Raw genomic sequence first — 18,032 nt, 5'->3', positions numbered from 1 at the left:
AAGAGGAAGGTTTGGATTCATAATTGGACCTGGTAAGTTCAAACAGGAATTTTGAGATTTACAATGGAAATTTTTGTTTATAAATCGTTGTTATTGATTATAGGAGAAATAATTAGTAAAAATTAGTATTTATTATTTTATTGGTTGCCATTGGTTATCAGGCAGATCAGGTACAAACATGCATCAAATTAAATTTTCGCACATTGCCTACAAAGGTGGCTGAGTTGCACTTATAGCCGCTCATCGGCGTGTCGTTGCCTATTGCCTGTGCTGTTGTACATTGTTGAAATGATTAAGTCTAAGTTGCACTTACTACAACGAGTTACACCCAAAAGGAGTTGAACAATCACATTTTTTCTAAGAGTTGTCATTTTTTACGGGCAACAAAGTGCGTGGGATCAGCTAGTAATATTATATTGACAAAAATAGTTGTTTATTTACTTGTCCTGTAGCAATGTATACAGCTGTAACAACATTGGCTGCATGTGCATTATTTCCTCCAATACTACCAGCAATTGCTGATCCCATCAAGTTTTTGCTTATGTTAACATCAACCAATGCTGCTACAGTAGTTTTCAGTACCTCGGTGACAATTTTTGAAGGTACAACTGCTTCACTAACAACATATTTTCCACGGCCTTCAATCCTATACAAGAAATAAACGTAAATAATATAAAGGAAAAATGCATACAATTTTTAAAAATGTATTACCAATTGACTGCGGCTGGCTTTTTGTCTGAACAAAAATTACCACTCAAACTTAAAACTTCCATGTCGGGGAAGTATCCTTTAATGACTTTAAGTGATTTTTCTGTTCCCTATTCAAAACATTAAAATAAGTATTATTTTAATTTAATTTAAGGGTCGAGGTGACATTATTTAACATAATATTAAATAGTATTTTCTTTTATTTACTTTGGATAACATATTCATGCCCATTGCATCACCTGTAAAAGCTGTAAACCGAATAAATAAATGTCGACCAGCAATACGCACAAGTAATTTTGTGAGTCTTGCAAATCTGCTCGTTGAATCAAATGCCGACTTAATTATTTGAAACTTTTCTGGATTGTCCATCCACATTTTCGCTTCGCTAATATGTTATAAAAAGAATGATTACTTTACAATATTCTCAATAGCTGAATAGAAAACCATATACATACCTAGCAGTAGTAACTGAAGAAAATCGGACAACGGGTCCTCTAGTCATACCATCATCCACAACTCTAGTTATAACGCCACTGCACATTGTTAGTGCTCTACATCCTCTGTTAGTACTGGCCACTAAACAACCTTCAGTGGTCGCCATGGGTACTTGATAAAACACATCATCCACAAGTAATGGTCCAGCTACTCCAACAGGCACAGCTACATATCCTATAACGTTCTCGCAATTGGTTCCTAGTACCTAGAAGAAATTTCAATAATATAGTCATACAGAATATTATTCCCTAGTCTTTACTATATAATCGATCAGTTGTTCCTTACTTTAGAATAATCATAACCAATGTAAGGTAATTGTATTAAGGCTTCCGTCAGATTGCTTTCTGCTGCAATTATTTTTCTTCTAAGACCAACACCCCTCTCAGGGTTATTGACACATTTTTCTAACATGTACGGTTTTATATGATTCGACTTCACCAACATTAATACTTCATCATCATTTAATTGTTCAGCTGATTTCTAAATAATAAATATAAATATTTATTATAAGTCATAAACTCATAACTCATTATAAGATATGTACGGCAAAGATAACAGTTAATGGGTGGTACATGTTTAATTCATTACTGTGTTCCACTATGTATTTTTTTATGTAATAAAAGTTTGGAAGTACAGAAAAAAGTTATGTACTAGTAACATAAATATTTTTAATGGAATTAATAAAATAATAGTCACTATGAGTTGGCTAAAATAGTAAAAACAACACGCTAAGGATAACACAATCAATATTAATAATTATTTTTAATAGTTTATACCAAAATAATAATTAGTGTAATTAGCAATTACTAATTACACAATATATGCTTGAATTAATTAAAAATATTGAAATAAGCTTTTTTACTTTAAATTTGATGAACTGATATATAATAATATTGCCATTATATGACTAAATAATACATCTTAACCTCATTCACATACGCACACTAACTAAATATAATAATTCCCATTACTATTTGATTGTAGTTAATAGAAATCAATAACTTAATTTTTCAAATGTTAACATAATTACATAAATAAGCCCAATAAATATATATAATAATTATAGATTTAAGAAAATCTTATAAAAATAAATCTAAATATTTATAAGTAATTTAAATATTAATAGTAATTATAAAGTTAATGATTGGATTAAAGAGACACTATTTGTAATGTTAAAGCGAGCGCTTGTGATGCATATGATTGGTATTTAATTTAAAAGGGATTCACAAAATGCCTTCCTTAAAACAATTTTTTTTCTAATTGTATACATTATACACCCGCCCGCATGTGTTGTATCCATCTTATTAAAGCATAACATATCTAAACTACTGTTTAGTAGTTTCAATTTTGGATTGAATTTAATATTAGATAAGTTGACCTATTATAAAACGTTCCAGTAAGGACATTATTTGTATCCTCTTGTTGGTTTTTAGGATATTTTCATTTTTAGTTATGTAATGTGTGTATGAAATATTAAAATTTAAAAACACTCATAACTTACTTAAAAATTAAAACATTACAAAAAACTAACAAGAGGATACAGAATTCACTCTAATATTAAATTGAACAGCAGAAAATTGGAACTGTTAAATGCAAATTTGGTTATGTCTATACGTAAGACAGAGACAACATATTATGTGAGTATGACATGACTACATTAAAAATATTAAATAATCATATGTTGTACTGCATAAAAAGATATATAGGGGAAATATTTGTGTTTAATTACTTTTTTCGTGTAGAACAATTATCTTAACTAGGCATATGCATATATTTATAAATTGAGAATAATTATAAATACTGACTGAAAAAAATTATGTTTTACCAAGATTATTGTAAAAGTATTAAATATTTACCTGAGTTTTATAAATATCTAAACATTCATCAAAAGGCCTGATTTCCACAATGTTATCACCATCAACAATATCACCATCAACATTTTCTGTTTGAACCATTTTGTTGGAAGTATAAACTGATGCTTTTCGATACTCAGTTTGGCTATGTGTATGTTTAAAATCTTTTTGGGTTTCAAGGACATGTACAAAATGACCTGTATGTAGAAAAATAAAAATATTTAGGGCGTCTTTTATTTTTGTTAAATTGATTGAATTAATATACTATTGAAAATGTATATATTGATAATATTTATAAATTGTTAAAGTATAATGCTTTAAAATGAATGATTATTAACAATAGAAATATATTTTCAATTTTTAAAGGTCAAGACTATGTTGCATTTAAAAAAAATTATAATACTATTAAATACAATGTCTATTCATATTTACTATAGAGTATACGTATTTTAAAATTGTACTCACCGGATGTGTTAGTTGACTGTTTTTTATTCACCTGTGCTAAGGTATGAGCTAGATCATCACGGTCTCCAAAGAACCAAAACCAAACTATCATTGATAGTAAAAGTATCAATATAACTATATGATCGGCCCCACTAGCCATCCAACTATGGGAAAAAAAAGGTTAATATTAGATTAATACGATGACATTGTTTAAACGTAATTGATGTGAATAAATAAGTTATTTACAGACATTCACACTTACTGTACAATAGAGCTATGAACAGAACGGTGGTTATTCTCTTCGGTTTCATTAAATACAGCAAACTTGGTAACTTGTATTCCTAACATATTATCTGCTTCTGTTTCCATACCACTCAATGCCCATCGACTAAAATAGTGAACAAGTTTCAAGTTTAAAATATTACAAAAAATAAAGGCGAACTGAATGTTTTCCTTTCTAAGAAAACATACAACCATACAAATGTTATAAGAATACATTCTATTGTACTAATTTTTTATTTAAATTTTACTATTCTAAGAACATAAAAACTATTTTTCTGGATAAATAAATAAATATATACATAAATACACAAACAGTAAAATACGGATCACTAAAGAATAAGTAAAGGTAGGTAGTGTTTCTTATGCAAATCCTAGACACTATTTTTAAAGCTATGAATGAAATCGTACCTCTGCGCGTGAACAATCATTACACCAACTGACATTATCACCTTAACGCGTTGTGTGATTGGATCAGTTTTATGATCATTGCAAATGGCAGTTATCTGAGAACGGTCACCCCAAAACGGCATACCATTTTCATCTCCTCTTCTAAGTAACTGTTAATTAAACAATACATTGTCAGAAAAACTAATGCTGCTTACCCGAGCTACTAAATGTTATAATAATATTTATATTTAAATTTAAAAAAAATAACTTACATCCAATACCAACGATAAACAAGCTGGATAAAAACTCATGATTACCACATAGTTTACAATGAATGACATGCATGTAAACATACACAGTGTTTCTAAACGTTGGACACCTGACAGCATCCCGACACTGATAACAAGACTACATACAATTGAGTCCAAAGAAAATGATGGACCTAGCAATGACATGCCTTTAGATATATTGTTGATTACTTCGGTCTGTGAGCAGCCACTTAGTGCAAATTGTGCCAACAAACTGGCTTTTTTTAAGTTAACAAGTAAAACTAATAGGAATAGGAACATAGCATCTCTGTAACAAAAAAATGAATAGTGTTTATAGGTACCACAAGTCAATTATTTTTATTTAAATTGAGGCTAGGAGGGCTATCATATTTAGCCTTAACAAATTACTTAAAACTTACTTTAAGTCTCCATTTAAGTAATGTATTACTATGGTACTAAAAACAAAGCTTGAAAATACTGTAAACATGGCAGCAATACCTGAAAATAATTTTCATAAGTGAAATTATTAAACAATTTTCTAATTTTTTATGAAATTTAAATAATACAATTACCTAGTTCGATAAATCAATTTGATACAAATTTGAGAAATTATATCAATAATTGTATCAAATGATACATAATAAAATAGAAAGTGGTAGGTAACTAGGTAGTTAGTGCACAAGGTAATTGATGAAAGCAAAAACAAATGGATCAAGCAACCAGTTAGTGATTCAAGATAGAGGTAAAAATTGCAGCAGTTATTTAATGTTCAAAAGATAATATTTCAATAATAAACTAATTGATTAAATTATTTAACCAGTTTTAAAAATTGATGAACAAATAAAATATCCAAACATTTCTCAAAAATTCAAGACCAAGAGTTAAATATTATCTGTCTAACAAGTAAAAAGTTTTGTAGAATGTAGATATAAATAATATAAATGAGATATAATACCTATGTATAATAAATACAAATAATAATTCACCTACAACACGCTAATGGAGTTTTAATTAACAACTATGAAATAATTGGTATGTTTAGTGACTCACTCTTTATACTAAAGTAGGTATGCATACAGAGTGCATAATGCAAATTTGACATATTTAAGTGTAAAATTGTCATAAACAATAATGAATGCGTAACTGCGTAAGACTTGATATTTGTTTTGTCTATTACTCATCAAAAGTTCCTTGGCAATTAATAAAACCAAACTACGATTCATTTGTTTTTATCAAAGAGGATATGACACTATGACAGTCCTATAACATGTTTAAGATAACAACTCATTTTCAGACCCTTTTAAGTGAATTAAAAAAAAAGAAGGCTATATCAATCAGGGAGTTATAATCTTGCACCAGTGAACAAAACAATGAAACAAAAAACTTAGTTATATGATCAATTATTTTCGTTGACCTTGCTTACATAAGTTAGTAATTAACAATTAGAGATATTATTCACAGAATCAATAAAATCTTTTTACTATATTATAATATGTCAAAAGGCCGCGTATCATCCGGTTAATAGTTTATAGTCGTCTAGACTGCAACGACCTAACACCCCGCATGGTCAGTAAAGTCTATACAACTGGATGTATAGACATTTTAAACCGTCGTTACCATATTTTTTTGTCTTTAACTGAGGTAAACATGAAAAGTCACTGTTGTTTAACTTTACTTAAATATAATATAAATATATAATAAACCGGACGTTTCTTTTATCATTGAAAACTCATTATTTCAAAAAGTATAAATGTTTTTGAAAAAAAAGATTTTACATGGTTTTAAGTCATTTAAAAACAACATTTTTTTTTTAAATATATACATATGTTTTAATATATATATTTTTTTTATATTGGTCTTGAAATTATAATAATTATAAAAATAATATTTCTAAGTATTTCGATACATAAAAATCGAATTTAAGATGAACAGTTTACGAGTTAAGTATTTAAAGTTGAGATGAGCGGAACGAAGTGGTACGCGGTTACCTCGCAAAACGTTGTTCCACTACTCCATCTAAACTTTCAATACTATAAACTCATAAACTCTAAATTCGATTTTTATGTATCAAAATATTCAGAAAAATATTCTGCTTTCGAAATGAAATTAAAACTGTGTTGTAATCAAAAAAGTAAAAAACTTAATTTTTGAATAAAAACATTGTAATGTAACGACTTGAAACCATGTAAAAAAATATTTTTAAAAACATTATCATTTTTTTGAATAATGAGTGTCTTACGTTAAATGGTAATTCACTCCATACAATATATTATATCCCATATTATTATGTATATATAATAATCATCTAACATCTTACCCAAAACATATTTTGAATCCAACTGCCTGAGATTATTGAACTGATAATAGCAGTAAAGCACGGCTATACATCTTATTAAAGTCATAAATATTACGTCGATGGCGTGCGATTCGTCATCCTAGTGCGATTGAAAACAAACAAAAAACAAAAAAATCAATACTTATTATTTTCAACGGCATTTAAAAAGATAATAAAAACCTAAGAACGTATCAATGAATAATAAATATTATATATTAATTAGGAATGTATATACGAGCAAAACGACTAACGATAGTACGACACTACATAGGGTGTCTCACCCACTTTGTCGTGGTCCTAACTCGCATGTCTACTATCAAACTGTTCAAGTTCTCTACGGACATCAGCAAATATTTTTAAAGTTACATGAGTAGTTAAACACATTCAGGGGGCATATAATTAATGGCAATCAATAATTTTACTTTTAAAATATTAACAAAAAACATCTTCATAAAAAGTGAACTATCTCGGAGTTGTAGAAGACGAGAAAAAATACGTTAAAAATGTTTATTTTTGAGTTTATAGCCTCATAGTCTTATAGCCAAACCAAAAGGACACCGTAAATGATAACAAATTATTATTTTGGCTCTTGGATAAGATAATAAATTTTTGAGAACATCAAATAGAAAAATACCATTGACAGGACGACGACAGTAATATTATTAACACCCTATATATAAACATTATATTATAATATTGTAATAATAATAATAATATACAACCATAAACAACATTGGTTTTTCAGTATACTGAATAGTATGTTGTATGTAATAAAATCAATGATATACTAACAACGATCTTAGTGCTGTGTGGTAGGCTGTTCGGTCCGGCCGACAGTGATGGATCGGCCGTCTTGTCAATCGTCAGCATGCACGCCGTGACAGTCAGCACTCCTACGATCACTTCCCAGGGGTGGCTGGCACAGCCTTTGCCAATACCACCGAATATGTTGTCGAACATATCTATGGGTCCTGCGAAAACAAAACATAGACACACTTAAGTTTTATATAGGTATCTAATATATTATATATATTTTTTATAAATAAAATCTCTTGCACACCCAAGTAGGTGTATACGTATGGGTGAGAGTCGGTTGGATATGGGAAATAGCTACCACGTAGGCAGACTTCATATCGTCTACTGAAAACAAATGCTTGCAAAATATTATGTTGTTACTTCATTAATAAATATAATTGTATAATATAAATATATTTGCATCTATAGTAGTGGTACAAATTACAATACTATAAACTCATTCCAAACCAACCAACCAAGCAACTGTTATCGCATGGAAAACACTATAGAACTATAAATTATGACTTATAGGACATTTTTTTTTTAAGGCAAACCATTTTCCCTCTATTTTCTTACCCATGATCACCCTTGATAAAACCGTGTGTGCGCCACTGTATGTAATAACTATCATATACTCGTACTATTATACATTATATACATGTTTGATACAACTATATAAGTCAAAAGGCGTTAGGGTGTATTATTTTAATATATTAAAAAGAGATCAGAGCCCAGAGGTGCACGTCGCTCGCGAGGAACAATTAATGGAACTTAATATGACGTTGAAGAGGGCGTTTCGTTAGGAAGATGTGGGCGTAACATTAATATGTTAACTGCGCCTTTGCATTTTTTGTTTTGAAACAAAACCGTAAGAATTAGGCAAACATAATATTAACAATCTACTGTAAATGGCATAAGTGTTGACAGTATAGTGTAAGTATTTTATCAATATCTTTAAGTTTTTTTTTTAAACATTTTCATCGACCGATCAGAGTTATCAACAAATTAATGGGCACCTACTATACTACTATTAATAATAATAGGTACCTGTGGTGACAACGATTTCTATAACGCGTATAGGTATCTAAATAATTAAAACACCGAAAAAAGCCTTCGGCAGAGCACTAACTTATTTCACACTATATAGTGATTTTCGTAATGGGTTGTGCACTATCTATCCTGTTCACCTAACTTGTTACATACACATAAGCACAAGACACAACATAGCAGTCTGACTACAAAACGAAAAACGCGAAGAGCGGTTTTGCTGTAACGAGCGTATGAGGTACGACATGAGAATACATAGATGAAAAAATATGTTATGCTGAGAATAGAATTACGATATTTTTCAACGAATTACTCAACTGTAGCATATCAGTATAGTCGTTTATGATTGGTGCAATAGATGTATATATAATACAGGTATTGCGCCAAATTAAAAATACGCGCAATACGCATAAAATGCGTTACAATCTATTAAAAGACGTGCCATAATAAAATATAATAATAATATTATGTTAATCAATATTCGTTCAAACAATAACTTGGTGGCAGTTATCGTAGATATTATATAATACAGTTTGTAGTCAAGATCCATTATTAAGATAATGCGATGATTATCAGAGGAGCAGTGGAATAAAATAATAGTGACAACTTTACTATACTAGTAAATCACTATAACTTTGTGTTTACATATTATTACAACGATATTATACACATCCCGACTGTGGATATCGATTAAATATACAGAAAACGCTGCATAATTAATAATGCATTGTGGCGATGTGCATTATGGTGTATCTATGATGACAATTAAATAATTATAATAATGAGTTTCGTCGATCAAAGAGAGAACGGAAAAAAATACGAAAACGAATTTAAATATATATTTACGAACGCGCATAAAACGTTATCAATGGCAAAGATTGCGTTGTTATGTTATGCAGAAAATAATTTGCACTATATTCTATAGAAACTTGACCTCCTCGCGGCTGGCGGTGGATATTCTTAAAACCCATAACTAGGCCAAACATACATAATACGATTCTGGTCGTGCTAGATTCACTGTACTGTGCAGTGTACAATATAGTTATAAGACGCGCGGTCAATACGAAAAAATATAAATACAATACTGGACCTGTGAGACGGGGAGGGGTTTAGGAGATCGTGACAATCCCTCACTCGTTGAAACAAACATAATCCTATACAGTGGTCGCATTCGCAGACGATTACGAATTAATGAGAAAAATTACGCGTTCTTAAATAATTATATGACTTGAATGACTACGTAGTAGACCATCTGATGAGCCCAAACTTGGACACCCAGTGGATAACGGTCCACATTAAAACACGCAGTCATAAAAAAGTCTCAAAAATCAGACTGGAAAGTGACCTAACAGTTGTATCTACATCGTGGTTATACTTCTCTAACTATATTGCAGGGTTAATGGGTTATACTTTTTTTTTATACTTTGTTACAAGATATCTAAATATTGTATAATTTTGTAATTATAATACAGTGAAACTTCCATATAACGAAGTCGAATAAGCAGCAAAAAAAATTCGTTATATAGAGGAATTCGTTAAATAGAATTACGTATTTTACAATACTTTCTTCAGTAGGTGATTCATATACGACGATATCTTCATCAATTTTCAAATAATCTTGTAAAGTAACGCCATCGCAGTGAACTAACTCCCATTGTCGTTGTACATCTGGTATTTCAATATCGGTTTCAATATTTTCATTTGTAAATCGAGCTTTGAAAAAACATTTTTTTATGGTTTCGGACGTTACATCACTTCTCCAAGCTTTCGATACCTCAGAAATACAATCTCGCAGAATAATTGTTGTTCTCTGTTCAAGATTGGTTGGAACCATAATTGGTTGGAGCTTACTTGTTGTATTTGGGGGAAAATATGCAAGCGTTACAGATTTTAACTTTGTAGATAAGGTACGAGGATGAGCAGTACAACTATCCACAAATAAAATTATTTTTCGATTTTCTTGTAAAATTAATTAGTTTGCCTACCTTCGGTGTCTTATCTTTATCGGGTACATTGTTCATGTACAATTTTAGAACTACATATGACATAAACTATCAATTTGATAGTGACAACATTTACAAAAACTGGTTTTTATCGAATAATTATTTCGTTATATAGAAACATCAGATTCGTTATTTGGAGATAAATTTACGTGTAATTAACAATGAAGGTCATAGTTCTTAAAAATATTTCGTTAAACAGAAAATTTCGTTAAATGGAAGTTCGTTATATGGAAGTTTCACTGTAATACCAAATAATATAGTCAAGGTACCTATCATTTTAATTTTGTTTAGAAATTCCTCTACTGGTGTTATAAATAATAAACTCATTAACCGGGTACCTAATATTACACGTAAACTAAATAAATTATTTTTAATTAAAGTAATTCAAATAATTCATTATTAAATTCTATACATTTTATACATTTTCAATGTATAAAATATATAGAATATATAGAAATATATATATAGAAATATATTAACATCTCCATATTAATAACACATAATATATTTTACTTACACATTTTACTCTGTTATTTAATTGTTGTATATATTTATTTATGCATGTACTTAATTACCTTTATAATTTACTATCAATACAAATTATGTAAAAAAGAGTCCCGCCCGTTAAATAAAAATAAAATACTTGATGATGTATGAAAATTATACGTACATATACATTTATACGGTATACGTTCAATAAAGATTATGCGATTAACTGCGTCACTGTGACGAACTTACCATCTGACTGCGCTACACACAAACTACTTAGTCTTGTCAAACCAATAATTCAGTCATCGGTCATGTACTTTTTGCGAAGGCGTCACAAAACACAATCGTTTTATTATTAAGTAAACATTTCGGTGCGATGCATTAAACAATTTGATAATATTACTTTCAAAAAATGACATACATTTTGTTTTTTAAGATTTATACTTTTTTTTAATATTCTTGTCGGTGGCAGTGGCGTATTTAGGTTTTTGTCATGGGGGGGGGGGGGGGTGATATGATTTTATCCAGTAGCCTTGCTAGAGGCCTAAAGTTAGGACTCCAAAAATGTTTGCATATTATATGCAGCCTATGGGGGGATTGATCCCTTTAATCCCCCCCATAAATACGCTACTGGCTTGGTGGTAATTCACACCCCAAGCCCTAAGGGTATAAGTTGTCCGATTTATTCGTGCGTTTTTTGGTATCGGCTGTATATTTGAGATCAGAACACCGATCCCTGGCATCCCGGCTTCCAGACTCTTAGGCACCGCGTAGATTTTTTGAAATTTTAATGAGCAAATATAAGCAAATTAAGAGCATTTAAAAATTAGAAATTTTTGAAATAGTGAAATTAAGATTAGGTTTGCTTAGATAAAATAATATTATGTACCTACCTATTAAAGAATAGGATGACTAAATACATATTTTTATATATATAACTAGGTAGTTGCTATTTTATTTGTCGATATGTATTTAGATTTGTATAATATCATAAATTGAGATAGTATACCCATATGGAATTGTAGTGAAATTAGTTATACATTTCTGGAACGCAGCGACAAAACAATTTTCTCAGTAGGCATTTTCCAGTTTAAGTCGTCAATTGTATTAACCACGACACCTAAGTCCACGTAAATATTACTTTATTCTGCCTATTTGTTAATACGACGCAAATACAATATTAATTGAATAGAATTAAAAATAATCTCTGCCTACAGTTACATGGAATAACGACCGCAACGACGACGATTACAGTTACATCTTACAGATAAATGGTAATGACTAATGAATTATTCTAACCGTACGCGAAATTACAGTCGTATAAGTAGGAGTATAAGAATAATGCGACGGACTGGGCAGGAAAAACGCGACGCGCACCATAAATGTTACGGTACGGAGACAATAATACGTATAATATAATACGATTCCTGGCATCAAACCGACGCGACGGCCGATGGAACCAACGCTAATAAATATGTCCATTAATCCACGAATAATCACGATCCTTATCATCAGACGGTATGTGCCTGCTATCGGGTGTAGGTTTCAAACTTTCCGAAATTAAATAATAATAATAATTATTATTATTATCATTTATCTTATTTAGCTTAACGGTACAAGTTAAGCGCATATGTTATGGTACTATAATAATTTTTACATAGTAAATATAATATGTATATAATAATAATAATTATTATTATTATATTATTTTATAGAGGCGCATGGAGAGAGAAAGTGAAAGCAGTTTACCTTGGTAACATACAGCGACCTCCTAGCAAAAAAAAAAAAATATAATAATAGTGGTTTCTGACTATGGTTAAATATCGTTATATTATGTATATAATATCAAACGATAGGATGCCACTTTCGTATGGACGTAGTGATGGTAATCGTAATTATAGTAAACGTATATACAGAGTGTTTGTTTGAAACTTTTCACAATTTATTTGTTGTTTTTTTAGTACTATTACTCAATTTCCGCTGAGACGTAGTACACTATTAAAAAAAAAAAATAATAATAAGTAAATACTTTTGCATTTAATATTTAATATTTATTTAATAAAAACAGTCATACGTCATACGAATACGAATCAAACATTGTATGAAATATTTAAATCGTAATAAAAATGTATTACAAAAGACGAGAAAAAATAATTATTATTTAATTAAAAAATGTTCAAAAGCATATTACGTTAATGCAGCACTTTCATTAAGGGGACGTTACTACAGTGAGTATTTTAAGATGTACAAACAGTTTACAATTTTAAAATACACATAACTCGCTTTAAAATTAAAATATAATAAAATGTCTATGCCAATGTCTAGATAATAGTCTTACCTTTAAATTTTATAAGAGCTCAATTCGCTCTAATTTTTTAAACTAACGGAGATAAATGTTTTCTGCTGAGCGTAAAAGTTGCTATGTTATACGCACTTGTAAGACAGAGACAACAAATGTCACTGTAACGTTCCCTTAATAAATATTATTAAACTACAAGCGGGTGTTTTAGTTTAATAAGATTAAAATGTATAAAATAAATAAAGAAAATCATAAATAATATATATAATAACTGTTCGAATAAAATAAAATATACCTACACAAATGTTGTAACTCTTAGGCATTAAGTACCTATAATATAGGTCCTATATGGCTATTTCTATGGCCTAAAGTATTTTGAAATAGTTTGATACTAATGGAGTTAAGCAATGCACTTTTGGATTACATATTAAATGAAATAAATAAAGTATCAAATAGGATATCTTCTTTAAAGTTATTTATTTTTGTTTATATTATTTAAATAATCTTTGAAGGAAGAAAACAATATCGTTTTCTAGATATTATAATTTATGATGTCTAACTATACCATTATGTAAATTATACCAATCAGTATTGAACACGTGGACATCCTAAAAGTTTACATCTACTCTGGTAGAAACATTAACATATTGTGAAACTTTCAACAATTAACCTAATAACCTTACCAAATGCTATTCACAAAAAAGATTTCCATATACATGTAGTAGTACAAAATACAAATAATAACCAATTTAAATAAATACAGTCAAGTATAATATAATTATCGATTATATGTAGAATCCGGTTCAAAAATAAAAATCATACTTTTTATTGTAAGTTTCTTAACGGTTATAAAAATATAACTATTATGTACCTATGTATGTAAGAAAAAAATCCTTTTTCAAACATACAGATATTTAATCATTGATAAGTGACAAAATTTGTTAGGTGCACTGAATTATGAAAATGTATGTGCGGAACAGTTTGCTTATTAATTTATTGAATTGTATATCAAGGCTATAAATGTCGATTTTTAGCAAAATTAAATATCAAGGATCGTATAAAATACAAACCACTCAATATAATATATACATCGTAGATCATACAATTAAAACAAACTGTAATATGAGGTCAATATTCGATATTCATAAGTAACCATCCACAATATATTATGAATGTAAATATAAATTTTACCACGGTACACTATAATAATATGATGCTGATGTTGAATAAACTATACATAATATAATTTCGTTAAATCGTTTTCCAAACCCTTATAATATGTCAGCATAAAAAAAAATCTTTCCCTCGGGGACACGAATAAAATTCTATAGGTGGAGCAGAATGATGCACGCACGACCTAACTTATAGCTTGTCAAATTAAATTCAACCGTTCGAATTACAAGCACTCGAGCTTTGGAAATAAGTTAAAAGACATTGGTGGGATACGAGATTCTTGAAACATTTTATGGGCAAGCATTTTAGAACATTTTATTTATTACTGCCTCGAGATGTTTTTACAAAAAAATATTTATGCCCCGGGAATTAAACTAGACATTCTTGCCAATATGCAGCGGTGGTAATGTTTTATATGCATATAAAGGTTAAATAAAACAAATATACCTACTAAAATAATAAAAAGACCAACACATTATGTTATTGATGAGATATTGATGACAATACATATTATATAACATAATATAATATACCAATGTTTTTATTTTACTATTTTTACCAAGCACATTATATCATAAAACCATATGAATAAATATTTTATGTATCATTACCTATATCGTTGATATTAATAATAATTAGTTATAGTATTTATTTCTAAGTATGCATCACATTATAATTAAATACCTATATCTATACACGATTTATCAAATAATTAATTGTTATATTTTCAACTAATTTTGTTTTGTTTACATTTTAAATTGATTTTTTGTTTTTCGCATATTTTATAAATATGTACTAATAAAAAAGAAGTACTTAAACATGTTCTTTTATAAATTGTTTGAAGTTAAATTTCATAAAATGTAGATGATTCCACTTAACAAACTGTTATCAATACAAATCACAATATATACTATATAGTAATAAGTAGTTCAATAACTAAAATGTAAACAAGTTTTGTGATTTTGATATCCATGAATAATTTATTATAAGTATTTTTTTCGCAGAATTTGCAGTGTAGAGCATTTTATTATATTAAACGACTGATAAACATAAAATATGTATTATTTTTACACAGCATAACAAATTTAATTTCATATCATTAAAATAGCTTTTGCTACATGTAATAATCGAAAGTGCCTATAAAGCACTGCTTATACTGCTCAGGTATGTGTATTTTCAAAAACCAAATTAAAATAATTTCATAACACAAATGGGCTAGTCTCATTCTTCAGATATTTTATACGAATTATAAAACATTATGTTTTATCAACAATTTATTCTCGGTGTTTGTCTGCATGCACGATTTCTAAAAAAGCATTGAACCACATGCAATCGATTTCTATAGCACTCTTACTCTACACGTTATACAGAGCGCACTGCGAAAATATTAGCAATTACAAAATTAGAAGATACTACAATATTATATACTCTGCGCGTTAAGAATTGTGGTAGAATAAATTTTCATGTTTTTCTTGTTTATTTTCGAAACTCAAACTTCCTCATCGCAAATATATTGTGCTATGTATGTACCTACATAATATGAATGTATCTACAAAACTAAACAAATACGTATTTATTTTAATTCATAAACGATAATACTTATATAGATATGCGTAAATTACTATTTAAATAAAAACTAAATTGCTTACACGTTTACCACTTTTTGTTTATTTAAATCTACCATATGACCTGTACAATTAGACTAAACAAAATATATAGCAAATTAGTAAATCAAGTATTTAAATATAGTATACACTTATTTTACACTAATAATTAAAAATAACACTGTAATAGAAACCAATTTAATATAATAACCATTCCATACTAAATAATGTAACGTTTTTTATGTATTGATTTCGTAGGTACACCTAATACAATTTGGTATTATAAAACTGTTGTAAATTGATGAAACCTCCCAAACCTCGTTAATTTTAATCCGATTAAATACACGCGGAGTGCCGCACCAATACGAATAATTTAGACATGTATAATAGTATACATAATACAGGACTTTTAAAATATTAAAATTAAAAGAAAACTCGTTACAACGGAAAAAATTAATATACCTACTCAACGAAAGTAGGCCGTAACATACTATACCTTATTATAACCAACCGCACACAGACTACTATACTTTTAATGGTTCGTATTTATGAAATACGTTTTTTCAGGTCTCATAACAATAAGCACGTTGGACACAGATGTTTTTTGTGATTCATCTATAGTAGTATTTTCCTTGTTTGTGGGATACATTTGTTCGGGACAACTGTAAAGAGAATCGATTTTCAGCATGCACAATGCATTCAACATCAAGCAATTAAATATCATCCTAAAATAACCCATTATTTATTACATTTATAAAACGTTGATGAAAGCAAAATTTTAATATTTAATATTTGCGGTAAATGCAGTTGAGATAATTTATATTCAATAGAACAATATCGTTTAGTACAATCTGATGTACAATTATTTTGCTTTGATTTAATTATTCTTATCGATTATATAATAATATAATATTTATAATGCAACTAGAGTAAGAACGTAGAGTCGTAAAATAATTAATGCACATTGTCATTATCATTTTTTTTATCGATCTTCAGCTCGGCAACTATCATGGCCATTACCTATTGCAGGGGTTACGGTTGGTACGGTTGCAAGTTGATACCGTCGGTTCACAACATGTGGATGTGTGGCAAGGTTTTGCTATTAAGAACCCGGGTGGTTACCCCTCCGGGAACTAGTGGCATCGGCTGGTGCTGGCACTCAGAGCACATCAGTGACTGAAGCCAGACACCATAGTAATAGTAAAATAGTAAAAATAAAAAGTAATAGGAATAGTCGTTGTGTGCATATTATAAATATTTATCTTCTAAAGAAATTAATTTATATATAAATATTTACTATTTTAAACTTTTAAAAAACATATTATTGTTATACAAATAATGTTTTAAAATGTTCTCTTATTTGCAATTTTTTATATTTGAGTACAACAAAAATTTGTACCAAATTAATATTGTAATTTATCAATCATGAAAAACAATTAAATTGCAATAATTTTCTCAATATTTTAGCCTAGCATAATTTCTTATTGAACTTCCACAGAAACATAGAACAAATAACTGATATATAAACTAAATAAACCATTTGTCGAGTACATACTACATAATATCATTTAATTGTTTTTAAATAGTAATAAGTAAATAAAGATCTTTATAGTAAACAGCATATTAATTAAGAATTACGGGATTCTTGCATTTGCATATTTTTTTATGATAGTTACATAATATTCTAGATAAAATATAAATTTGTTTTCTGAAATCGTGAAACCATAAATACAATCTTGGGTATTGCAATTTTTTATTATCATATTTCGTTATACTTTACAAAAAGTCAAATTTGACAAAGTATTTAAGGACTTTTAACAATTATTATTATTATTATCACATTAGGGTA

General features: G+C 28.8%; 1 protein-coding gene across 2 annotated transcripts in view; it reads right to left on the bottom strand.

Annotated features, from left to right (window-relative positions):
• Positions 1 to 18,032, bottom strand: part of LOC132948112 (3-hydroxy-3-methylglutaryl-coenzyme A reductase) — a 31,238-nt gene that overhangs the window by 1,329 nt on the left and 11,877 nt on the right. For both annotated transcript variants that reach the window (XM_061018428.1, XM_061018429.1), the window contains exons 2-14: positions 7,566 to 7,744; positions 6,756 to 6,873; positions 4,858 to 4,936; positions 4,442 to 4,745; positions 4,191 to 4,339; positions 3,763 to 3,888; positions 3,522 to 3,664; positions 3,060 to 3,253; positions 1,489 to 1,683; positions 1,164 to 1,408; positions 916 to 1,093; positions 712 to 818; positions 442 to 646 (exon numbers count right to left, since the gene is read on the bottom strand). In XM_061018428.1, the coding sequence (XP_060874411.1) occupies positions 442 to 646; positions 712 to 818; positions 916 to 1,093; positions 1,164 to 1,408; positions 1,489 to 1,683; positions 3,060 to 3,253; positions 3,522 to 3,664; positions 3,763 to 3,888; positions 4,191 to 4,339; positions 4,442 to 4,745; positions 4,858 to 4,936; positions 6,756 to 6,873; positions 7,566 to 7,744 (2,222 nt within the window). The remainder of the gene's footprint in view (positions 1 to 441; positions 647 to 711; positions 819 to 915; positions 1,094 to 1,163; positions 1,409 to 1,488; positions 1,684 to 3,059; positions 3,254 to 3,521; positions 3,665 to 3,762; positions 3,889 to 4,190; positions 4,340 to 4,441; positions 4,746 to 4,857; positions 4,937 to 6,755; positions 6,874 to 7,565; positions 7,745 to 18,032) is intronic.

The sequence above is a fragment of the Metopolophium dirhodum genome, chromosome 7 (assembly GCF_019925205.1).
Source record: "Metopolophium dirhodum isolate CAU chromosome 7, ASM1992520v1, whole genome shotgun sequence".
NCBI lineage: Eukaryota > Metazoa > Arthropoda > Insecta > Hemiptera > Aphididae > Metopolophium > Metopolophium dirhodum.
The sequence above is the reverse complement of the archived record's forward strand: the minus strand, read 5'-3'. Positions and strand labels throughout refer to the sequence as shown.